The sequence below is a fragment of the Oncorhynchus mykiss genome, chromosome 10, assembly GCF_057628025.1.
Source record: "Oncorhynchus mykiss isolate SJ-2025 chromosome 10, ASM5762802v1, whole genome shotgun sequence".
Lineage (NCBI taxonomy): Eukaryota > Metazoa > Chordata > Actinopteri > Salmoniformes > Salmonidae > Oncorhynchus > Oncorhynchus mykiss.
In genome coordinates, this window is record NC_143031.1 from 65,444,332 (window position 1) to 65,462,573 (window position 18,242).

The following is an 18,242-nucleotide window of genomic DNA, read 5'->3' on the forward strand; positions in this document are numbered from 1 at the left end:
AAATAGGTATGTTGATAGGCCCGGCTAGCTCAGTCGGTAGAGCATGAGACTCTTAATCTCAGGGTCGTGGGTTCGAGCCCCACGTTGGGCGCTATTTTTTCATTTAACCTATCATTGTAATCTAACCATTTGGCATTAACGGGATGTGTTGCGTAACGACTAATTTTGTATGTAATACATTAATCGTAGAAAATAAACGCTAGTGGGCGTGGCGTTCGGCCGGAGCGATGTGGATATAGCATGTAGCATGTCAGGTACCTAGGTTCAATACAGTTATTTTTCTATCATTCCCTTACAAATATCATTAATATAACATACGATGTATAACTACACCACAATTACATGATGGTGAAAATATTAGCAGAGGATGGTTTCGATCCAGCCACACCTGGGTAACCTTGCTAATGTAGCAGGTGTAATATAAAATATCTGGGTTATGTAGCTCTATTCACATTGGCCAATTCTTGGTAAATTCTTCGTAGCGGTGCTGTCTCTGGTTGGTTATCGAGGTTCAATTGTTGGTACATGGTGAAAAAGAACTAGCAGAGGATGGTTTCGATCCATCGACCTCTGGGTTATGGGCCCAGCACGCTTCCGCTGCGCCACTCTGCTCTGAAATGTTTAAAGAAAGAATTCTGTTCATAAACCTGAGGGGGCGCACACACACATGTTGTTCCTTTTCACTTCCCTTTCACATTGTATGTTGTTCCACACATACAATGTGCATAATATATAATGCATACAATTATACATCGACTCTGATTTATCTCTGCATTTATTGGGTCTATTTATGCGTTCGAACATTACTAACAAAGATTTGTATAACTGTATAACTGTATAACCATTGTTTTAGCTGTGTAACAATCTGCACGCGGTTACAAGACGAAGAAAATAAGTAGTTCCCTGACCGGGAATCGAACCCGGGCCGCGGCGGTGAGAGCGCCGAATCCTAACCACTAGACCACCAGGGAAGGTTACAAGAAAATGACTGTTTGACTATTCATTTGTGTTACTTTCTCTGTACGACTAATGGTGGAGGATGTTTTCACGGTGAAGATGCTCTTCACGTGAACCAGCATTAAAAACATTTTGCGTTTTGACCATGTGTCTTAAGACCCAAACGGAGTATATTACTTCGCTTCAACCCCACGGAGGTGTAGGAACGCCATGAAATGATTCTACTCAGTAGAACCAAGGTTACATCCGAACCCAAAGTTATCTTTTATTTTCGTAACGGTCGCCAAACCACCTATGGGAGAGGCTGTACCAAAGAGGTCGTTCAGACAACAGAGTAGATGTGAGACAACTCACATTTTAACTTAGTCCAGATGAGTCCCTAGGATGTCCTTTAAACTATGGTATACAACCATATACACAAGCAAGCTGAAAGCTAGAACTTAGATGAGGCTTCAATTGGGTTCAACAGCACAAAAAAGAGTGGAAGGCCTTTGTATAGAACATCCATATTACTGATGGTTGATAAGTATAGGTTATATTGGTTGAGAGAGCGTGTCATGTCCAACACCACAGATCCCACTGATGGTGTGGACATAACATTGAGTCTGTAGTAGGGCTTGTTGTGGTGACCCTATTTATTATCTCAAAATGTAGTCCTCATTTAACAATGCTTACCTAGCTATGAAAGCCACTGAAGCAGACCTAAAGTAATTTATGTAATATATATTTTTTACAAGCAAAATGTTTATGCAAATTGCAATTCTAATATAGCATTGCCAATATGAACCTCTTGACTTCTCAACCGCCTGGTAGAGCTCTGTAATTTCCTAATTAAACATACATTTGAAAAAAAAACTAATTGGAAGTTCTTATTAGAGTTGTTAGTAATAGGAATTGAAAGTGAAATAATTTGTTCAACCTGTTAAGGTTAAGATATGGTTTTGCTTTTGTGCAAACGCACAGGTGGATTGCCACAAACAGCTGTGCACGGCCTAAAACCTCTCTGCCCTCCTTTCAGCCCTGCCAGCTCTCTTTCTGGTAAACATCTTCAATTTATTGCAATTTCCAAGACACTGGAGAATGTAACCTATCTGTTACACTATCTAGTGTAACAGCTAGCTAGCTCCAGTCCTGCGTTTTGAGATAGATATGTTGGAGCCTCCCACGCCGATGAATGATCATGCTGCTTCTCCTCCTTCTGAGTCCAAGCCAAGAACTGCGATCTGTCCCCCGCTATGAGAGCCAAATTCGAACGGAATAGACAGCGGGCTGTGATGCTAAGGCAAGCCCGCCTGGCCAACAAACCATCGGCTGGAGAGGGAGTGAAACTTCGGCTAGAGTCGCCAAGACAGTTGACTCCGGTGGAGGGTTCTTCATTGATGAAGAAGAAGAGGAGAAGCAAAGGACCAAGAAAATTGTGAATCAACCAGGTATGTGGATTAATAATCAATTAACATTGCTGGGGGCTTCAAGGTATTCATATCTGTTGCATAACGTAATCTCTCATATATGTCAAGATATGTAACAGAGAAAGATGCATTGGTGGTTCATGTGCGCTCTCTTGTGGATTCATGTCATACCACATACCAGTTGCTGAGTGGAGTCAGTTTCTTTAAATAATTTATAGCTACCTACTACTGTAAATAATGTCCATAATAAATGATTTACGTGACAACCAACCACTATCTGAATGACTAGTAACTCAGTGTTTGACGACTAAAGCACCTTGGCTGAATTCTCCTAGCACTCTTTCCAAACTGATACAAATATTATATAGACACATACATATATACACTGCTCAAAAAAATAAAGGGAACACTAAAATAACACATCCTAGATCTGAATGAATGAAATATTCTTATGAAATACTTTTTTCTTTACATAGTTGAATGTGCTGACAACAAAATCACACAAAATCTATCAATGGAAATCAAATGTATCAACCCATGGAGGTCTGGATTTGGAGTCACACTCAAAATTAAAGTGGAAAACCACACTACAGGCTGATCCAACTTTGATGTAATGTCCTTAAAACAAGTCAAAATGAGGCTCAGTAATGTGTGTGGCCTCCACGTGCCTGTACGACCTCCCTACAACATTTGGGCATGCTCCTGATGAGGTGGTGGATGGTCTCCTGAGGGATCTCCTCCCAGACCTGGACTAAAGCATCCGCCAACTCCTGGAAAGTCTGTGGTGCAACGTGGCGTTGGTGGATGGAGCGAGACATGTTGTCCCAGATGTGCTCAATTGGATTCAGGTCTGGGGAACGGGCGGGCCAGTCCATAGCATCAATGCCTTCCTCTTGCAGGAACTGCTGACACACTCCAGCCACATGAGGTCTAGCATTGTCTGGCATTAGGAGGAACCCAGGGCCAACCGCACCAGCATCCCAAGGGGTCTGAGGATCTCATCTCGGTACCTAATGGCAGTCAGGCTACCTCTGGCGAGCACATGGAGGGCTGTGCGCCCCCCCAAAGAAATGCCACCCCACACCAAGACTGACCCACTGCCACACCGGTCATGCTGGAGGATGTTGCAGGCAGCAGAACGTTCTCCACGGCGTCTCCAGACTCTGTCACGTCTGTCACGTGCTCAGTGTGAACCTGCTTTCATCTGTGAAGAGCACAGGGCGCCAGTGGCGAATTTGCCAATCTTGGTGTTCTCTGGCAAATGCCAAACGTCCTGCACGGTGTTGGGCTGTAAGCACAACCCCCACCTGTGGACATTGGGCCCTCATACCACCCTCATGAAGTCTGTTTCTGACCGTTTGAGCAGACACATGCACATTTGTGGCCTGCTGGAGGTCATTTTGCAGGGCTCTGGCAGTGCTCCTCCTTGCACAAAGGCGGAGGTAGCGGTCCTGCTGCTGGGTTGTTGCCCTCCTACGGCCTCCTCCACGTCTTCTGATGTACTGGCCTGTCTCCTGGTAGCGCCTCCATGCTCTGGACACTACGCTGACAGACACAGCAAACCTTCTTGCCACAGCTCGCATTGATGTGCCATCCTGGATGAGCTGCACTACCTGAGCCACTTGTGTGGGTTGTAGACTCCGTCTCATGCTACCACTCGAGTGAAAGCACCGCCAGCATTCAAAAGTGACCAAAACATCAGCCAGGAAGCATAGGAACTGAGAAGTGGTCTGTGGTCCCCACCTGCAGAACTACTCCTTTATTGGGGGATGTCTTGCTAATTGCCTATAATTTCCACCTGTTGTCTATTCCATTTGCACAACAGCATGTGAAATGTATTGTCAATCAGTGTTGCTTCCTAAGTGGACAGTTTGATTTCACAGAAGTGTGATTGACTTGGAGTTACATTGTGTTGTTTAAGTGTTCCCTTTATTTTTTTGAGCAGTGTATATATATATTGTACCAGTCAAAATTTGACACACCTACTCTTTCCAGGGTTGTTCTTTATTTTTACTATTTTCTACATTGTAGAATAATAGTGAAGACATCAAAACTATGAAATAACACATATGGAATCATGTAGTATATTTGAGATTCTTTAAAGTAGCTACCCATTGTAGCTACCCATTGACAGTTTTGCACACTCTTGGCATTCTCTCAACCAGCTTCAGTCACCTGGAATGCATTTCAATTAACAGGTGTGCCTTGTAAAAAGTTAAGTTGTGGAATTTCTTTCCTTCTTAATGCATTTGAGCCTATCAGTTGTGTTGTGTGACAAGGTAGCCGTGATATACAGAAGATAGCCCTATTTGGTAAAAGACCAAGTCCATATTATGGCAAGAACAGCTCAAATAAGAAAAGAGAAACAACAGTCCATCATTACTTTAAGATATGGTCAGTCAATCTGGAAAATTTCAAGAACTTTGAATGCTTCTTCAAGTGCAGTCGCAAAAACCATCAAGCGCTATGATGAAACTGGCTCTCATAAGGACCGCCACAGGAAAGGAAGACCCAGAGTTAGCTCTGCTGCAGAGGATAAGTTCATTAGAGTTACCAGCCTCAGATTGCAGCACAAATAAATGTAAAGTAACAGACACATCTCAACATCAACTGTTCAGAGGAGACTGAGTGAATCAGGCCTTCATAGTCAAATTGCTGCAAAGAAACCACTCCTAAAAGGACACCAATAAGAAGAAGAGACATGCTTGGGCCAAGAAACACAAGCAATGGACATTAGACCGGTAGAAATCTGTCCTTTGGTGTGTTGAGTCCAAATTTGAGATTTTTGGTTCCAACTGCCTTGTCTTTGTGAGACGCAGAGTAGGTGAACGGATGATCTCCACATGTGTGGGTGCTTTGCTGGTGACACTGTCTGTGATTTATTTAGAATTCAAGGCACACTTAACCAGCATGGCTACCACAGTATTCTGCTGCGGTATGTGGTTGCAGAACAGTAACCAGCAGTGGTTATGGAGGGAAATCTCTGGAAAAAGTTGTCACTTAGTGTTTTTAAAATCTAGAGGTTTCCCCTCTATAAACACTGCTTTTTACAAGAGGGGGAACCTCAGGACTTAACCCCCATTAGTGGTCACGGTCCACCAACCATCAGTCAATGCAACCACACTCACAGTGTCAATGCAACCACACTCACATTGTCAATGCAACCACACTCACAGGCTCTGCCTGGGATAGAACCTACAACCTGCACTTATAATCCAAGAGTACACTAAGAAAGCCTCCCGAGTGGCGCAGTGGTCTAAGGCACTGCATCGCAGTGCTAGCTGTGCCACTAGCGACTCCTGTGGCGGACCAGGCGCAATACACGCGGACACGGTGGTCAGGTGTATGGTGTTTCCTCTGACACATTGGTGCGACTTGCTTGGGTTGTGTTTCGGAGGACGCACGGCTCTCAACCGTCGCCTCTCCCTGAGTGCGTACGGGAGTTGCAGCGATGGGACAATTGGGTAGAAAAAAAGGGGTAACAAAAAATAGAAGAGTATACTAAGAAGCCAATAAGTGGCAACATGGGAGCTGGAAATAACAGTCTGTTAGTGACCTCTACTGTTCAGGTCCATAGTCCAAGAACACCTAGGGTGTATTAATTACACCGATTCTGTTGCAAAACTAGTTTTTTTTGCAACAGAAACCATTTACTCAAAAGCGTTTAGCAAATTCAGTTAGTTTCCTTTCTGTTTTTGTTACGTTTGGTTCTCAAATGGTTTCGCAAGACTTGAACACAACCCAGGTGCGGGAGCTTGAACAGACAACTGGCCCTAAGACAACCGGCATGGGGTGGAACTAGCTGGAGAAGACTACCCAGAACAGAGGGCTCTGTGGGAGAGTCGTCGTCGCTAGCCTATCCAAGAACTAGATTCTACCAGATGCGCTAACCGACACCCGCATAGTGGTTGTTTTTGGCGGTGGCGCTGTGTAAGAAGTCAAATCCACAAGCGGCTCACGACATTACACATATCACGGACATTGCTATTGGCTGCATGGCAGATTCGCGTGGCTCCTTTCTCCTATTTTTACAGATAATTTCCCACCTTGTGTGTGTGTTTGAGGGGATGTGTGAACACTGGAATGTGTGATGTCATCTACACCTCAATTAAGCTGATAGAAATCGACATTATTTTGTTCAATTTAAGTGTAATTTCCATATAGTCTACACTTTATTTATCGTAATGAACTTTTAAAGCGAGTGGGACGGGTGTGGCTTCGTGACAATGACTACACGAGTAGCCGCTCACCCATTTGACAGCTCCAACGCAGTTACACCTCCAACATATCGCGTAAAATAAGTAATCCGATCTGCTATGCAGGTGTCGGTTATCCCTGGTTAACGCCGAATTGATTGACTCGAGCCCATAGTTGTCCCCCAGCTTCAGTTCGAGGTTGGATACATGGCCTCTCTAGCCCATTCATATGGGCCAGACTGCTCTCCCTCAGACACTGGGCAGAATCAAATCACAATGCAAACAGTCAAACTAGACAATAAGGCCACACCTTTAGCTTTAATCTAAATTGTGCAGTGGGATATTAATGTACCAAACTTCTAAAATAGTCATGAATAAGAGACAACACGATCAAACACAATCCTCAAAATCTCAATACATTTGATCAAAATCATTTATACAGTAAATGTTTTTGTTTTGTTTGTTTTTATACTAGAAAGAAAAGCCGAATACATACGACCAGCTGAGAAATTCAGCACCACGAGGTTGTCCTACAATTTAAACAGTAACAACATGTGTCTGAACTTGTATTACTCTGCCATTGAAGAACACATTCACAGCAACCTGATAAATAAACCTGAACAAATGTTGTTATATACATAATTCCTTCTGAAGGAATTTTAGAAATTGCCTTATCAAAAAAAGCATCAAGGAAATGTGTTAAATCCAAACGCATACTAAAACAAGTTCAACTGCAAATGTTCCAGTGGTTTTAAGGACACGGGCGACCATACAGGTAAGGAGTTTCAACTGTTAGTGTTAATTGCATTCTCTTAAACAATTATACATTCCTATCTCGCAGACATGTAACATTTCAGAGTTCTTGTGTCATTCAAATCTTGTAATACTGACAATCAGTTACATCAGTTAAGAACTAATTCTAATTTTCAATGACAGCAGTGGGTTAACTGCCTGTTCAGGGGCAGAATAACCTTATCAGCTCAGGGATTTGAACTTGCAACCTTTCAGTTCCTAGTCCAACACTCTAACCACTAGGCTACCCTGCCACCCCAATGATTGCACACGGCATGTGTTTCCTTGCAGGTAACCATTGTTGACAGAGGAAGAACAATGATTCCAAGCACCACCCTCTTTTTGAATCTTCCAGACTGTTATTCGAACTCAATCAGCATGACAGAGTGATCTCCAGCCTTGTCCTCATCAACACTCACACCTATGTTAACGAAAGAATCACTGACATGATGTCAGCTGGTCCTTTTGTGGCAGGGCTGAAATGCAGTGGAAATATTTTTGGGGATTCGGGACTTCATCTGATCACTCTTCATAACATTCTGGAGTATATGCAAATTGCCATCATACAAACTGAGGCAGTAGACTTTGTGAAAATTAATATTTGTGTCATTCTCAAAACTTTTGGCCACGACTGTACTTGCCTTTATACAGGGTGAGTACCTGCACGTCTCGGAGCAAAACACTACCTGGAGCGGTATAGAGAAGAATAATTATTCTCCATTCCAGGCATTATAAGGCGGAGCAAATATGATACTGATGAAAAACGTATGGCAAATTGGCAATCCTCAACAATTTAGTTATTATGTGTAGAATATGTTTATAATATGATGTTGCCTGAGCCTCCCTTGTATGCATTCTGGATCTTTGATCTTTACGGCACAAAAGCAAAAGGTCCGCTATTCTTGATCAGGAACACCTGCCTAGCTAGCCATTTCTGAAATTGGTACAATAAGCAAGAACCAGAGATATTTTAGCTATAATCGTGTAGCCTAAACGTTTTTGCAAGAGAACTAGATTCTAGAAAGTGAATAGCTATTATGCGGAAATAAACACTGGCCTTCATTCCAACTTCTGATGTGAGCTACAAAGAGGAAAAGCAAAATGATTCGAAGCAATCCATTCATTGTTGGTATTCGTCCACCGAATCCTTCAGACGTTGTGGTGTGTAGTCAGTTATAAATGCTCATTTGAATCATATCCTGGGAAAGAAAAATAGAAAAGTTTACTCGACTGATGAAACCACAACTCCCGGGTGTAATGTCATCTGTTTTGAGCAGGAATGAGTCAATCACGAGCAAGCACGACAAGTGCCGTTATGTTCATTCCTCCGTGGCGCCCTCTAGCGTACATATCTAGGTGGCAAATGATAGAAGAGAGGATTATAGTCATGTGATGTACTTTTAGGCCAGGCTAATGGAGATAGTGTTTATCCAGATGACTTTCCTTTTTTTGTCCATATAGTCTTGCTCTATGGGCTCTTCAAAGCTGGATAAGCCCAATGTTCCTATGATTTGTTCCTATGATTTGAATTAATACCAATACTGTACTTGATAAATGTGAAATAAAAAATACTCTGACAAGGTTGTTTGTTTCAGTTATCAATATTTTATTTATATATATTATAAATTTTGTCATGAATACAAAGTGTTATGTTTGGGGCAAATCCAAATAACACATTACTGAGTATCACTCTCCATATTTTCGAGCCTAGTGGTGGCTGCATCATGTTATGGGTATGCTTGTAATTGTTAAGGACTGGAGAGTTTTTTTAGGATAAAAAAACATTTACATAATGGAGCTAAGCACAGGCAAAATCGAGGAAAATCTGGTTCAGTCTGCTTTCCACCAGACACTGAGAGATGTGTTTTAGGTTATTGTCCTGCTGAAAGGTTAATTCAAGGCTAAATCTACCCTGGAGTTGCTTACCAAGAAGACAATGAATATTCCTTTGTGGCCGAGTTAGATTTGACTTAAATCTTCTTGAAAATCTAAGACAAGACCTGAAAATGGTTGTCTAGCAATAATCAACAACACATTTGACAGAGCTTGAAGAATTTTAAAAAGAATAATGGGCAAATGATGCACAATCAAAGCTCTTAGAGAATTTTGCCAGAAAGACTCACAGCTGTAATCGCTGCTAAAGGTGATTTTACCATGTATTGAGGGTGGAATACTTACATAAATTTGATATTTCTTTATTTTATTTACTAAATTAGGGAACTTGTCTAAACATGTTTTCACTTTGTCATTATGGGGTATTTTTTGTAGATGGGTGAGAATTTAATTTTATTTTGAATTCAGGCTGTAACACAAAATGTGTAATAAGTCAAAGGGTATGAACACTTTCTGAAGGCACTACATACAGTACATACTTACTTTTACCTGTATAAGATTGAGCTATTTTTTTGTTGCAGTATTACTTTAGTGCCTTGTTGCAAACAGGCTGCATGTTTTGGAATATATTTATTCTGTACAGCAGTGGAGGCTGCTGAGGGGAGGATGGCTCATAATAATGCCTGGAATGGCATCAATGGTATCAAACACATCAGATATTTGGTTTCCATGTGGTTGATACCACTCCATCCCAACCATTATTATGAGCCGTCCTTCCCTCAGCAGCCTTCACTGCTGTACAGGCTTCCTTCTTTTCACTCTGTCAATTAGGTTAGTATTGTGGGGTAACTATAATATTGTTGATCCATCCTCAGTTTTCTCCTATCACAGCCACTAAACTCTGGAAATGTTTTAAAGTCACCAATGGCCTCATGGTGAAATCCCTGAGCGGTTTCCTTCCTCTCTGGCAACTGAGTTAGGAAAGACGCCTGTATCTTTGTAGTGACTGGGTGTATGGAAACACGATCCAAAGTGTAATTAATAACTTCACCATGTTCAAAGAGATATTCAATGTCTGCTTTTTTTGGTAACCATCTACCAATAGGTGTCCTTATTTGCAAGGCATTGGAAAACCTCCCAGGTCTTTGTGGTTGAATCGGTGTTTGAAAATCACTGCTCGACTGATGGACCTGATGTGTGGGGTACAGAGATTAGGTAGTCATTCAGAAATCATGTTAAACACTTATTGCACACAGAGTGAGTCCATGCTTATTATGTGACTTGTTAAACACATACTCCTGAACTTATTTAGGCTTGCCATAACAAAAGGGGTTGAATACTTATTGACATTTCAGCTTTTCATTTTTAATTAATTTGTAATTTTTTTTATCGAAAAACATAATTCCACTTTGATATTAGGGGGTGTTGTCTGTAGGCCAGTGACACAAAATCTCAAGTGAACCCATTTTAAATTCAGGCTGTAACACAACAAAATGTGGAAAAAGCCAAGGGGTGTGAATACTTTCTGAAGGCACTGTAGGTCAGTTGTATAAAACATATTTGATATCGGTGTGCGTCTCTAAACTAGTTGATTATCAGCGGGGAAACAGAGAGTTAACATTTGAACCATCCATAAGTTGCTAATTAAAAAGGTCCGGAGGGGGTATGTCTGTACAGAACCAAAACATAAATAATACAAACACAAAAAATAAATACACAGGAAAAATAAAGTCCAAACTTTTCCGCCTACCCACAATTCAAATCCATGTTTTCATCTTCGTTGTCGATATTGTGAAGCAACATTGTATTGGTAAACTAAACGGATGTGAACAAATTTGATTGGAAGTGCCATATATATCTTGAGTCCAGGGGTAGCTATACACACTAAGTACGATACCACAGATACTGTTTATGCTCACAGTTCAATCAGATGTTAGCTCCTGTTCAAGCGTAAGAGTGCTGATCTAGAATCAAAACTAATTCTAGATCACCACTCCTACTCTGAGAAGCGTTTTGAATACAAGCCTTATTGTTCCTTAGCTATTAGCTGTTACAAAGGCAAAGTAAAAACAATACTGTTTGTTCTCTGGTTTACAGACACACAAACAAAACATTAGATACAAAATAAAGAGAAGAAACCACAAAGGTCAATCGTTGTCCTATTATTCAGAAAAATAGAGCAGGAAATAATAAATATAATGAATTACTGGAGTATAACAACCCATTATTATACAAAGAAACTGATGTATACTGAATATTATAGCTTGCATGTCTATGATAAAACCAAAAAAGTATTGATTTGACTTTTTCTATATAGCCCACTGCTTTTGACCAGAGCCCACAGGGCTCTGTGCTTTTTACCCCTGTACTTTTGACCAGGGCTCATAGGGCCCATAAGGCTCTGTGCTTTTGACCAGGGCCCATAGGGCTCTGTGCTTTTTACCCCTGTGCTTTTGACCAGGGCTCATAGGGCCCATAAGGCTCTGTGCTTTTGACCAGGGCCCATAGGGCTCTGTGCTTTTGACCAGGGCCCATAGGGCTCTGTGCTTTTGACCAGGGCCCATAGGGCTCTGTGCTTTGACCAGGGCCCATAAGGCTCTGTGCTTTGACCAAGGCTATAGGGGTCTGTGCTTTGACCAAGGCTATAGGGCTCTGTGCTTTTGACCAAGGCTCATAGGGCTCTGGTCAAAAGTAGTGGACTACATAGAGAATAGGGTGCTATTTCGGACCCCTTCAAAACACTGGAAGGCTGGAAATGACATGATTTGGGTCCAGTATGTTTCCTGCATGGTCTTTTCTCTAGTCCAGAGAACCTATCTGTAACAAAAGGCATTAACACAGAGGTTTTATGTTCATCCTTTGAATAAATACTTCAACCGTTGGGAAACAGGTGGGAAAGGAAAACCAATCTCACAAATGAAGTTGCAGAGTGAACTACAAAATAGCCTGGTCCCAGATCAGTTTGTGCAAAAACATATCCTGGACCAGGCTAGTAACTGACAAAACATTTAACTATAAAATTGAGACTAGAAACCAGTGAACGCAGTAATAATTAGCGTTGCGGCGGGTCGGTGTAAAAAGCATGAAGCCACAGAACAGTATCAGTGCAGTATCTCAGAGATAGATAGAAGTGGAAAAGCAGTTACATTACATTCACAAGGTTTATGTTTGTTTTGTTCTTAATGAGAGAGAAAAAAATAGCAGAGCACCAGCTTTGGACAGAAGACATTATATATGATATACTGTAGTAGGTCGCCTTCTCTCTCTCACATACGCACACTTAGCTAACACTGATGCCCAATACCAAATCAACCCCTAACCCCTACCCACTATACACCTCTGGAGATCAGAGAGGATTGGATACATGGAAGAAATACAGTGAACATTCCATCTAGACTAGCAGAAGGCAAAGTGTCGTTATTACCATATAACTTACACCTATCCAATCCTGTTAGATCCATAAGTGCATAGGGGGTAGGGGATCGGGGTTGATTTGGGACTGGGAGTGAGACTCACTCAATCTACCCCGCACCCTGCCCCGTGGTGCAGTTCCACCACAGGACACCAGAGGGCGACAAACACACACACACTCTCTCCTCCACCCCACACACACGCCACTCTCCAACACACCTTATAAAACTGTACAGAAAAATCACGAGCAGAATACAAGTACCAAAACACCTCTATTTTGGGTTTTCTCCTGATATAAGAAAGCCATTATTTAGTTTTTTTTTGTTGTTTTTTTTACAAGATAGTATTCAATTACAACTTATTATACAAATGCATAAACTATAGTGTACAAACTATTCGATTGGTTTCATTCAAAGTAACTACACTATTAAAATACTCTGCTATAAAAGTTGGAAAAATACTTCATTGTGTCACTATGTAATCATACATCATCAGCTGGTAGGGATGGTATATTGATCTTAGCTCGTGTGAAGTAGGCCATCTTCTCCCTGCAAAGAGAGAAGAAATGGCTATCAATCAAGCAAATGTATTTATATAACCCTTTTTACACCAGCAGTTGTTCACAAAGTGCTTTTACAGTAACCTGACCATCAAGGCCTATCAGGATGGAGCATAACAAGTTCAGAGACTATAGCCTGTTTATACCTGGTTCTAACATGTTCTTGTTCACATTCTGATTGTGCCCACATTTTTTGACAGGTATAAACGATTAAAATACGTATTGTGTTCTGATTGTGATCAGATCTTCTAAGTGTAAACAGACAAGATCAGGACAAGATCAGGACGCATGTTAGCGGCAGGTATAAACAGGGCTTACATGACCAGTAGGGTCAGCTATCCAAGATGGCGAGACAAGATACAAACAGTTCAAACCCTATGGTCAAATAGTTGTCCATAAAGGAATAAGGGCTGGACAGAGGAATGTCTGTCTCACCTGAAAGACTGGACCTGCAGGGGGACCTTCTGGCTCTGCTCTCTCAGCCGACACACGTCTTTGGAGGCCCTCCTCATCAGCTTCTCAGCCCGCTGCTCCTGACGCTGTTGCTCCTTAGACTGCTCCGCCTGAGACGGAGGGAGGGAGGGAGACAGAGAAAGTGTTCATTGAATGAGAGAGACTGATAGATTGGAGAGAGAATTTCATAAAAGTGAGAGCAAGAAAGCATTTTACTTCAGTTGCTCTGAAATGCAGGATACTGTGTGGATTCTGCAATCTAATGGTTTCATTCTTTATGCCAAATCTTACTCATCAAGTTGTGACCTGGGCAACGTTTTATTTATTTTAAAAGGGTCACTTCAGGTGAAAGCGAACAGCACCAGATTATACAGCCATTTAGTCTCTTCAGTGCCTAATCAAGCTTGAGAGAACCTGGGGCCAGACCTGGCATTGACCGCCGTTAGCTGCTATTAGTGAGAGTGGCTGATGGCATCATGGCATGGTAGAGTGCCTGGAGGGGCATAAGGGGGTAGAGGGTATCCTTACACAAGCCATCAGATCCTGAGTGCCATTCAAACCATTCCAAAACATGGTGATGTCGAATGGCCTTGGCCTAGTCCTTCTATCACAGCTGGACATTAGCAGTGTTTATGCATGTGCATACTGTATCTATCATATGTCTATCCAGCCACGTGCCTGTCTCTCGGCCTGCTCCAGCAGCCTGTGAAACCGGTGGTCATGCAGCACGGACTCGGGCAGCTCCGTCTCTCCACGGGCCTTCAAGGCCTCCAGGTGGGCCCTCAGGTCCCTCAGGGCCTGGAGCTCGTCGTTCAGACGGCTCTGACGCGTTCGCGAAGCCTGGAGGGCCAGCTCCAAGTCCAGGGAGGTCCGGGTGTTTGTCTCCCCGGCTCCGCCACGCCTCCGCACCACCACCGGCTGGCACAGGGTCTTGGAGGGAGAGAGAATGAAAGAGCAATGCCTAAATAGTTAGTTCCTTATACTACACATAGTTTTTTGTTTTTTATAATATGTTTATTATTTTCCAATAAAAAAAAGAAGACAAAGATACATTGACATTCAGTGTACGGTACTGTTGACTGGAATGGCATATTTAGAGGACATAACAAAACTTAATTCATATATCCCAGAAAATGTAAATGCTGTTAAGAAGACAGCATATAGAAATTACAATCAGTCTAGCTAAACCCAAAATAAATATGGAGTGGAGTACAGCGCAGGGTAGCAGCAGATCATCAGCCCAGTTATGAAGCGGGACTAGACCATTTTATCCAGTATCGGCTGCCATATTTTGTAAAACATTGGACTTCTATTGGAGGTATTGTATGGAATATATTGCACGTTGTTGAAGAACATTCTCAACATTGCTCTTCAGATTATGATGAGTTTCATGGTATTTATTGCAAAGATCTGTGCTTTTTTGCCTGATGTAAATGGCCCCCTTTATTGACCAAATCACCACCATGAAGTTAACCGAAATCGAATGCAAGATAAAGAGAGGACACATGTTAAACTCACCCTCTTAACCCTTAGGCTGCGTCTCTCCGAGGTGTTCCGGACAAACGGGCACTTTTTGGATAATGTGGAGCTGTCGCTATCGCTCCGGTTCAACTGTAAGAAGAAGGAGAGATGAAGAGAGTGGGAAGAGAGAGGGAAGAGTAGAGAACAGAAACATCCACTGTTGTTAGTCTGGGAAAGCTCTGTGGTAGTTTGGTCTTTGGTCTGGGATTGGGGTGTGTGAGGGTGTGTGTGTTTCTGTATCTAAAAAATGACACCTCTACCCATTGGTTCCAAATTAGGATTTTAACTAGGTTCCAACTGTGGTTTTAACTAGGTTCCAACTGTGGTTTTAACTAGGTTCCAACTGTGGTTTTAACTGGGTTCCAACTGGGGTTTTAACTGGGTTCCAACTGGGGTTTTAACTGGGTTCCAACTGTGGTTTTAACTAGGTTCCAACTGGGGTTTTAACTGGGTTCCAACTGGGGTTTTAACTGGGTTCCAACTGTGGTTTTAACTGGGTTCCAACTGGGGTTTTAACTAGGTTCCAACTGGGGTTTTAACTAGGTTCAAACTGGGGTTTTAACTAGGTTCCAACTGGGGTTTTAACTAGGTTCCAACTGGGGTTTTAACTGGGTTCCAACTGGGGTTCCTACTGGGTTCCAACTGGGGTTTTAACTAGGTTCCAACTGTGGTTCCTACTGGGTTCCAACTGTGGTTTTAACTAGGTTCCAACTGTGGTTCCTACTGGGTTCCAACTGGGGTTTTAACTGGGTTCCAACTGTGGTTTTAACTAGGTTCCAACTGGGGTTTTAACTAGGTTCCAACTGGGGTTTTAACTAGGTTCCAACTGGGGTTTTAACTAGTGGGGACTCCGAAAGAGAGGGAAACGAGGCGGTCTTCTGGTCAGACTCCGGAGACGGGCACAGCGCGCACCACTCCCTAGCATTCTTCTTGCCAATGTCCAGTCTCTTGACAACAAGGTTGATGAAATCCGAGCAAGGGTAGCATTCCAGAGGGACATCAGAGACTGTAACGTTCTTTGCTTCACGGAAACGTGGCTTACTGGAGAGACGCTATCCGAAGCGGTGCAGCCAACAGGTTTCTCCACGCATCGCGCAGACAGGAAAAAACATCTTTCTGGTAAAAAGAGGGGCGGGGGCGTATGCCTTATGACTAACGTGACATGGTGCGATGAAAGAAACATACAGGAACTCAAATCCTTCTGTTCACCTGATTTAGAATTCCTCACAATCAAATGTAGACCGCATTATCTACCAAGAGAATTCTCTTCGATTATAATCACAGCCGTATATATCCCCCCCCAAGCAGACACATCGATGGCTCTGAACGAACTTTATTTAACTCTCTGCAAACTGGAAACAATTTATCCGGAGGCTGCATTCATTGTAGCTGGGGATTTTAACAAGGCTAATCTGAAAACAAGACTCCCCAAATTTTATCAGCATATCGATTGCGCAACCAGGGGAGGAAAGACCTTGGACCATTGTTACTCTAACTTCCGCGACGCATATAAGGCCCTGCCCCGCCCCCCTTTCGGAAAAGCTGACCACGACTCCATTTTGTTGATCCCTGCCTACAGACAGAAACTAAAACAAGAGGCTCCCACGCTGAGGTCTGTCCAACGCTGGTCAGACCAAGCTGACTCCACACTCCAAGACTGCTTCCATCACGTGGACTGGGAGATGTTTCGTATTGCGTCAGATAACAACATTGACGAATACGCTGATTCGGTGTGCGAGTTCATTAGAACGTGCGTTGAAGATGTCGTTCCCATAGCAACGATTAAAACATTCCCTAACCAGAAACCGTGGATTGATGGCAGCATTCGTGTGAAACTGAAAGCGCGAACCACTGCTTTTAATCAGGGCAAGGTGTCTGGTAACATGACCGAATACAAACAGTGCAGCTATTCCCTCCGCAAGGCTATCAAACAAGCTAAGCGCCAGTACAGAGACAAAGTAGAATCTCAATTCAACGGCTCAGACACAAGAGGCATGTGGCAGGGTCTACAGTCAATCACGGACTACAGGAAGAAACCCAGCCCAGTCACGGACCAGGATGTCTTGCTCCCAGGCAGACTAAATAACTTTTTTGCCCGCTTTGAGGACAATACAGTGCCACCGACACGGCCTGCAACGAAAACATGCGGTCTCTCCTTCACTGCAGCCGAGGTGAGTAAGACATTTAAACGTGTTAACCCTCGCAAGGCTGCAGGCCCAGATGGCATCCCCAGCCGCGCCCTCAGAGCATGCGCAGACCAGCTGGCCGGTGTGTTTACGGACATATTCAATCAATCCCTATACCAGTCTGCTGTTCCCACATGCTTCAAGAGGGCCACCATTGTTCCTGTTCCCAAGAAAGCTAAGGTAACTGAGCTAAATGACTACCGCCCCGTAGCACTCACATCCGTCATCATGAAGTGCTTTGAGAGACTAGTCAAGGACCATATCACCTCCACCCTACCTGACACCCTAGACCCACTCCAATTTGCTTACCGCCCAAATAGGTCCACAGACGATGCAATCTCAACCACACTGCACACTGCCCTAACCCATCTGGACAAGAGGAATACCTATGTGAGAATGCTGTTCATCGACTACAGCTCGGCATTCAACACCATAGTACCCTCCAAGCTCGTCATCAAGCTCGAGACCCTGGGTCTCGACCCCGCCCTGTGCAACTGGGTACTGGACTTCCTGACGGGCCGCCCCCAGGTGGTGAGGGTAGGCAACAACATCTCCTCCCCGCTGATCCTCAACACTGGGGCCCCACAAGGTTGCGTTCTGAGCCCTCTCCTGTACTCCCTGTTCACCCACGACTGCGTGGCCACGCACGCCTCCAACTCAATCATCAAGTTTGCGGACGACACAACAGTGGTAGGCTTGATTACCAACAACGATGAGACGGCCTACAGGGAGGAGGTGAGGGCCCTCGGAGTGTGGTGTCAGGAAAACAACCTCACACTCAACGTCAACAAAACTAAGGAGATGATTGTGGACTTCAGGAAACAGCAGAGGGAACACCCCCCTATCCACATCGATGGAACAGTAGTGGAGAGGGTAGCAAGTTTTAAGTTCCTCGGCATACACATCACAGACAAACTGAATTGGT

The 18,242-nt window shown here is 43.3% G+C and overlaps 1 protein-coding gene and 2 non-coding genes across 4 annotated transcripts in view; 1 reads left to right on the forward strand and 2 right to left on the reverse strand.

Moving 5' to 3' along the window:
* Nucleotides 1-18: 18 nt before the first annotated feature.
* Nucleotides 19-91, forward strand: trnak-cuu (transfer RNA lysine (anticodon CUU)). Its single transcript has one exon. It is a non-coding gene; the product is annotated as a tRNA-Lys (tRNA).
* An 808-nt stretch (nt 92-899) lies between these two features.
* On the reverse strand, nt 900-971 carry trnae-cuc (transfer RNA glutamic acid (anticodon CUC)). Its single transcript has one exon. It is a non-coding gene; the product is annotated as a tRNA-Glu (tRNA).
* A 7,968-nt stretch (nt 972-8,939) lies between these two features.
* LOC110534480 (protein WWC2) overlaps nt 8,940-18,242 on the reverse strand; it is a 60,513-nt gene continuing 51,210 nt past the window's right edge. For both annotated transcript variants that reach the window (XM_090187564.1, XM_036933604.2), the window contains exons 21-24: nt 15,129-15,221; nt 14,289-14,540; nt 13,593-13,720; nt 8,940-13,146 (exon numbers count right to left, since the gene is read on the reverse strand). In XM_090187564.1, the coding sequence (XP_090043690.1) occupies nt 13,080-13,146; nt 13,593-13,720; nt 14,289-14,540; nt 15,129-15,221 (540 nt within the window). In that variant the 3' untranslated portion in view covers nt 8,940-13,079. The remainder of the gene's footprint in view (nt 13,147-13,592; nt 13,721-14,288; nt 14,541-15,128; nt 15,222-18,242) is intronic.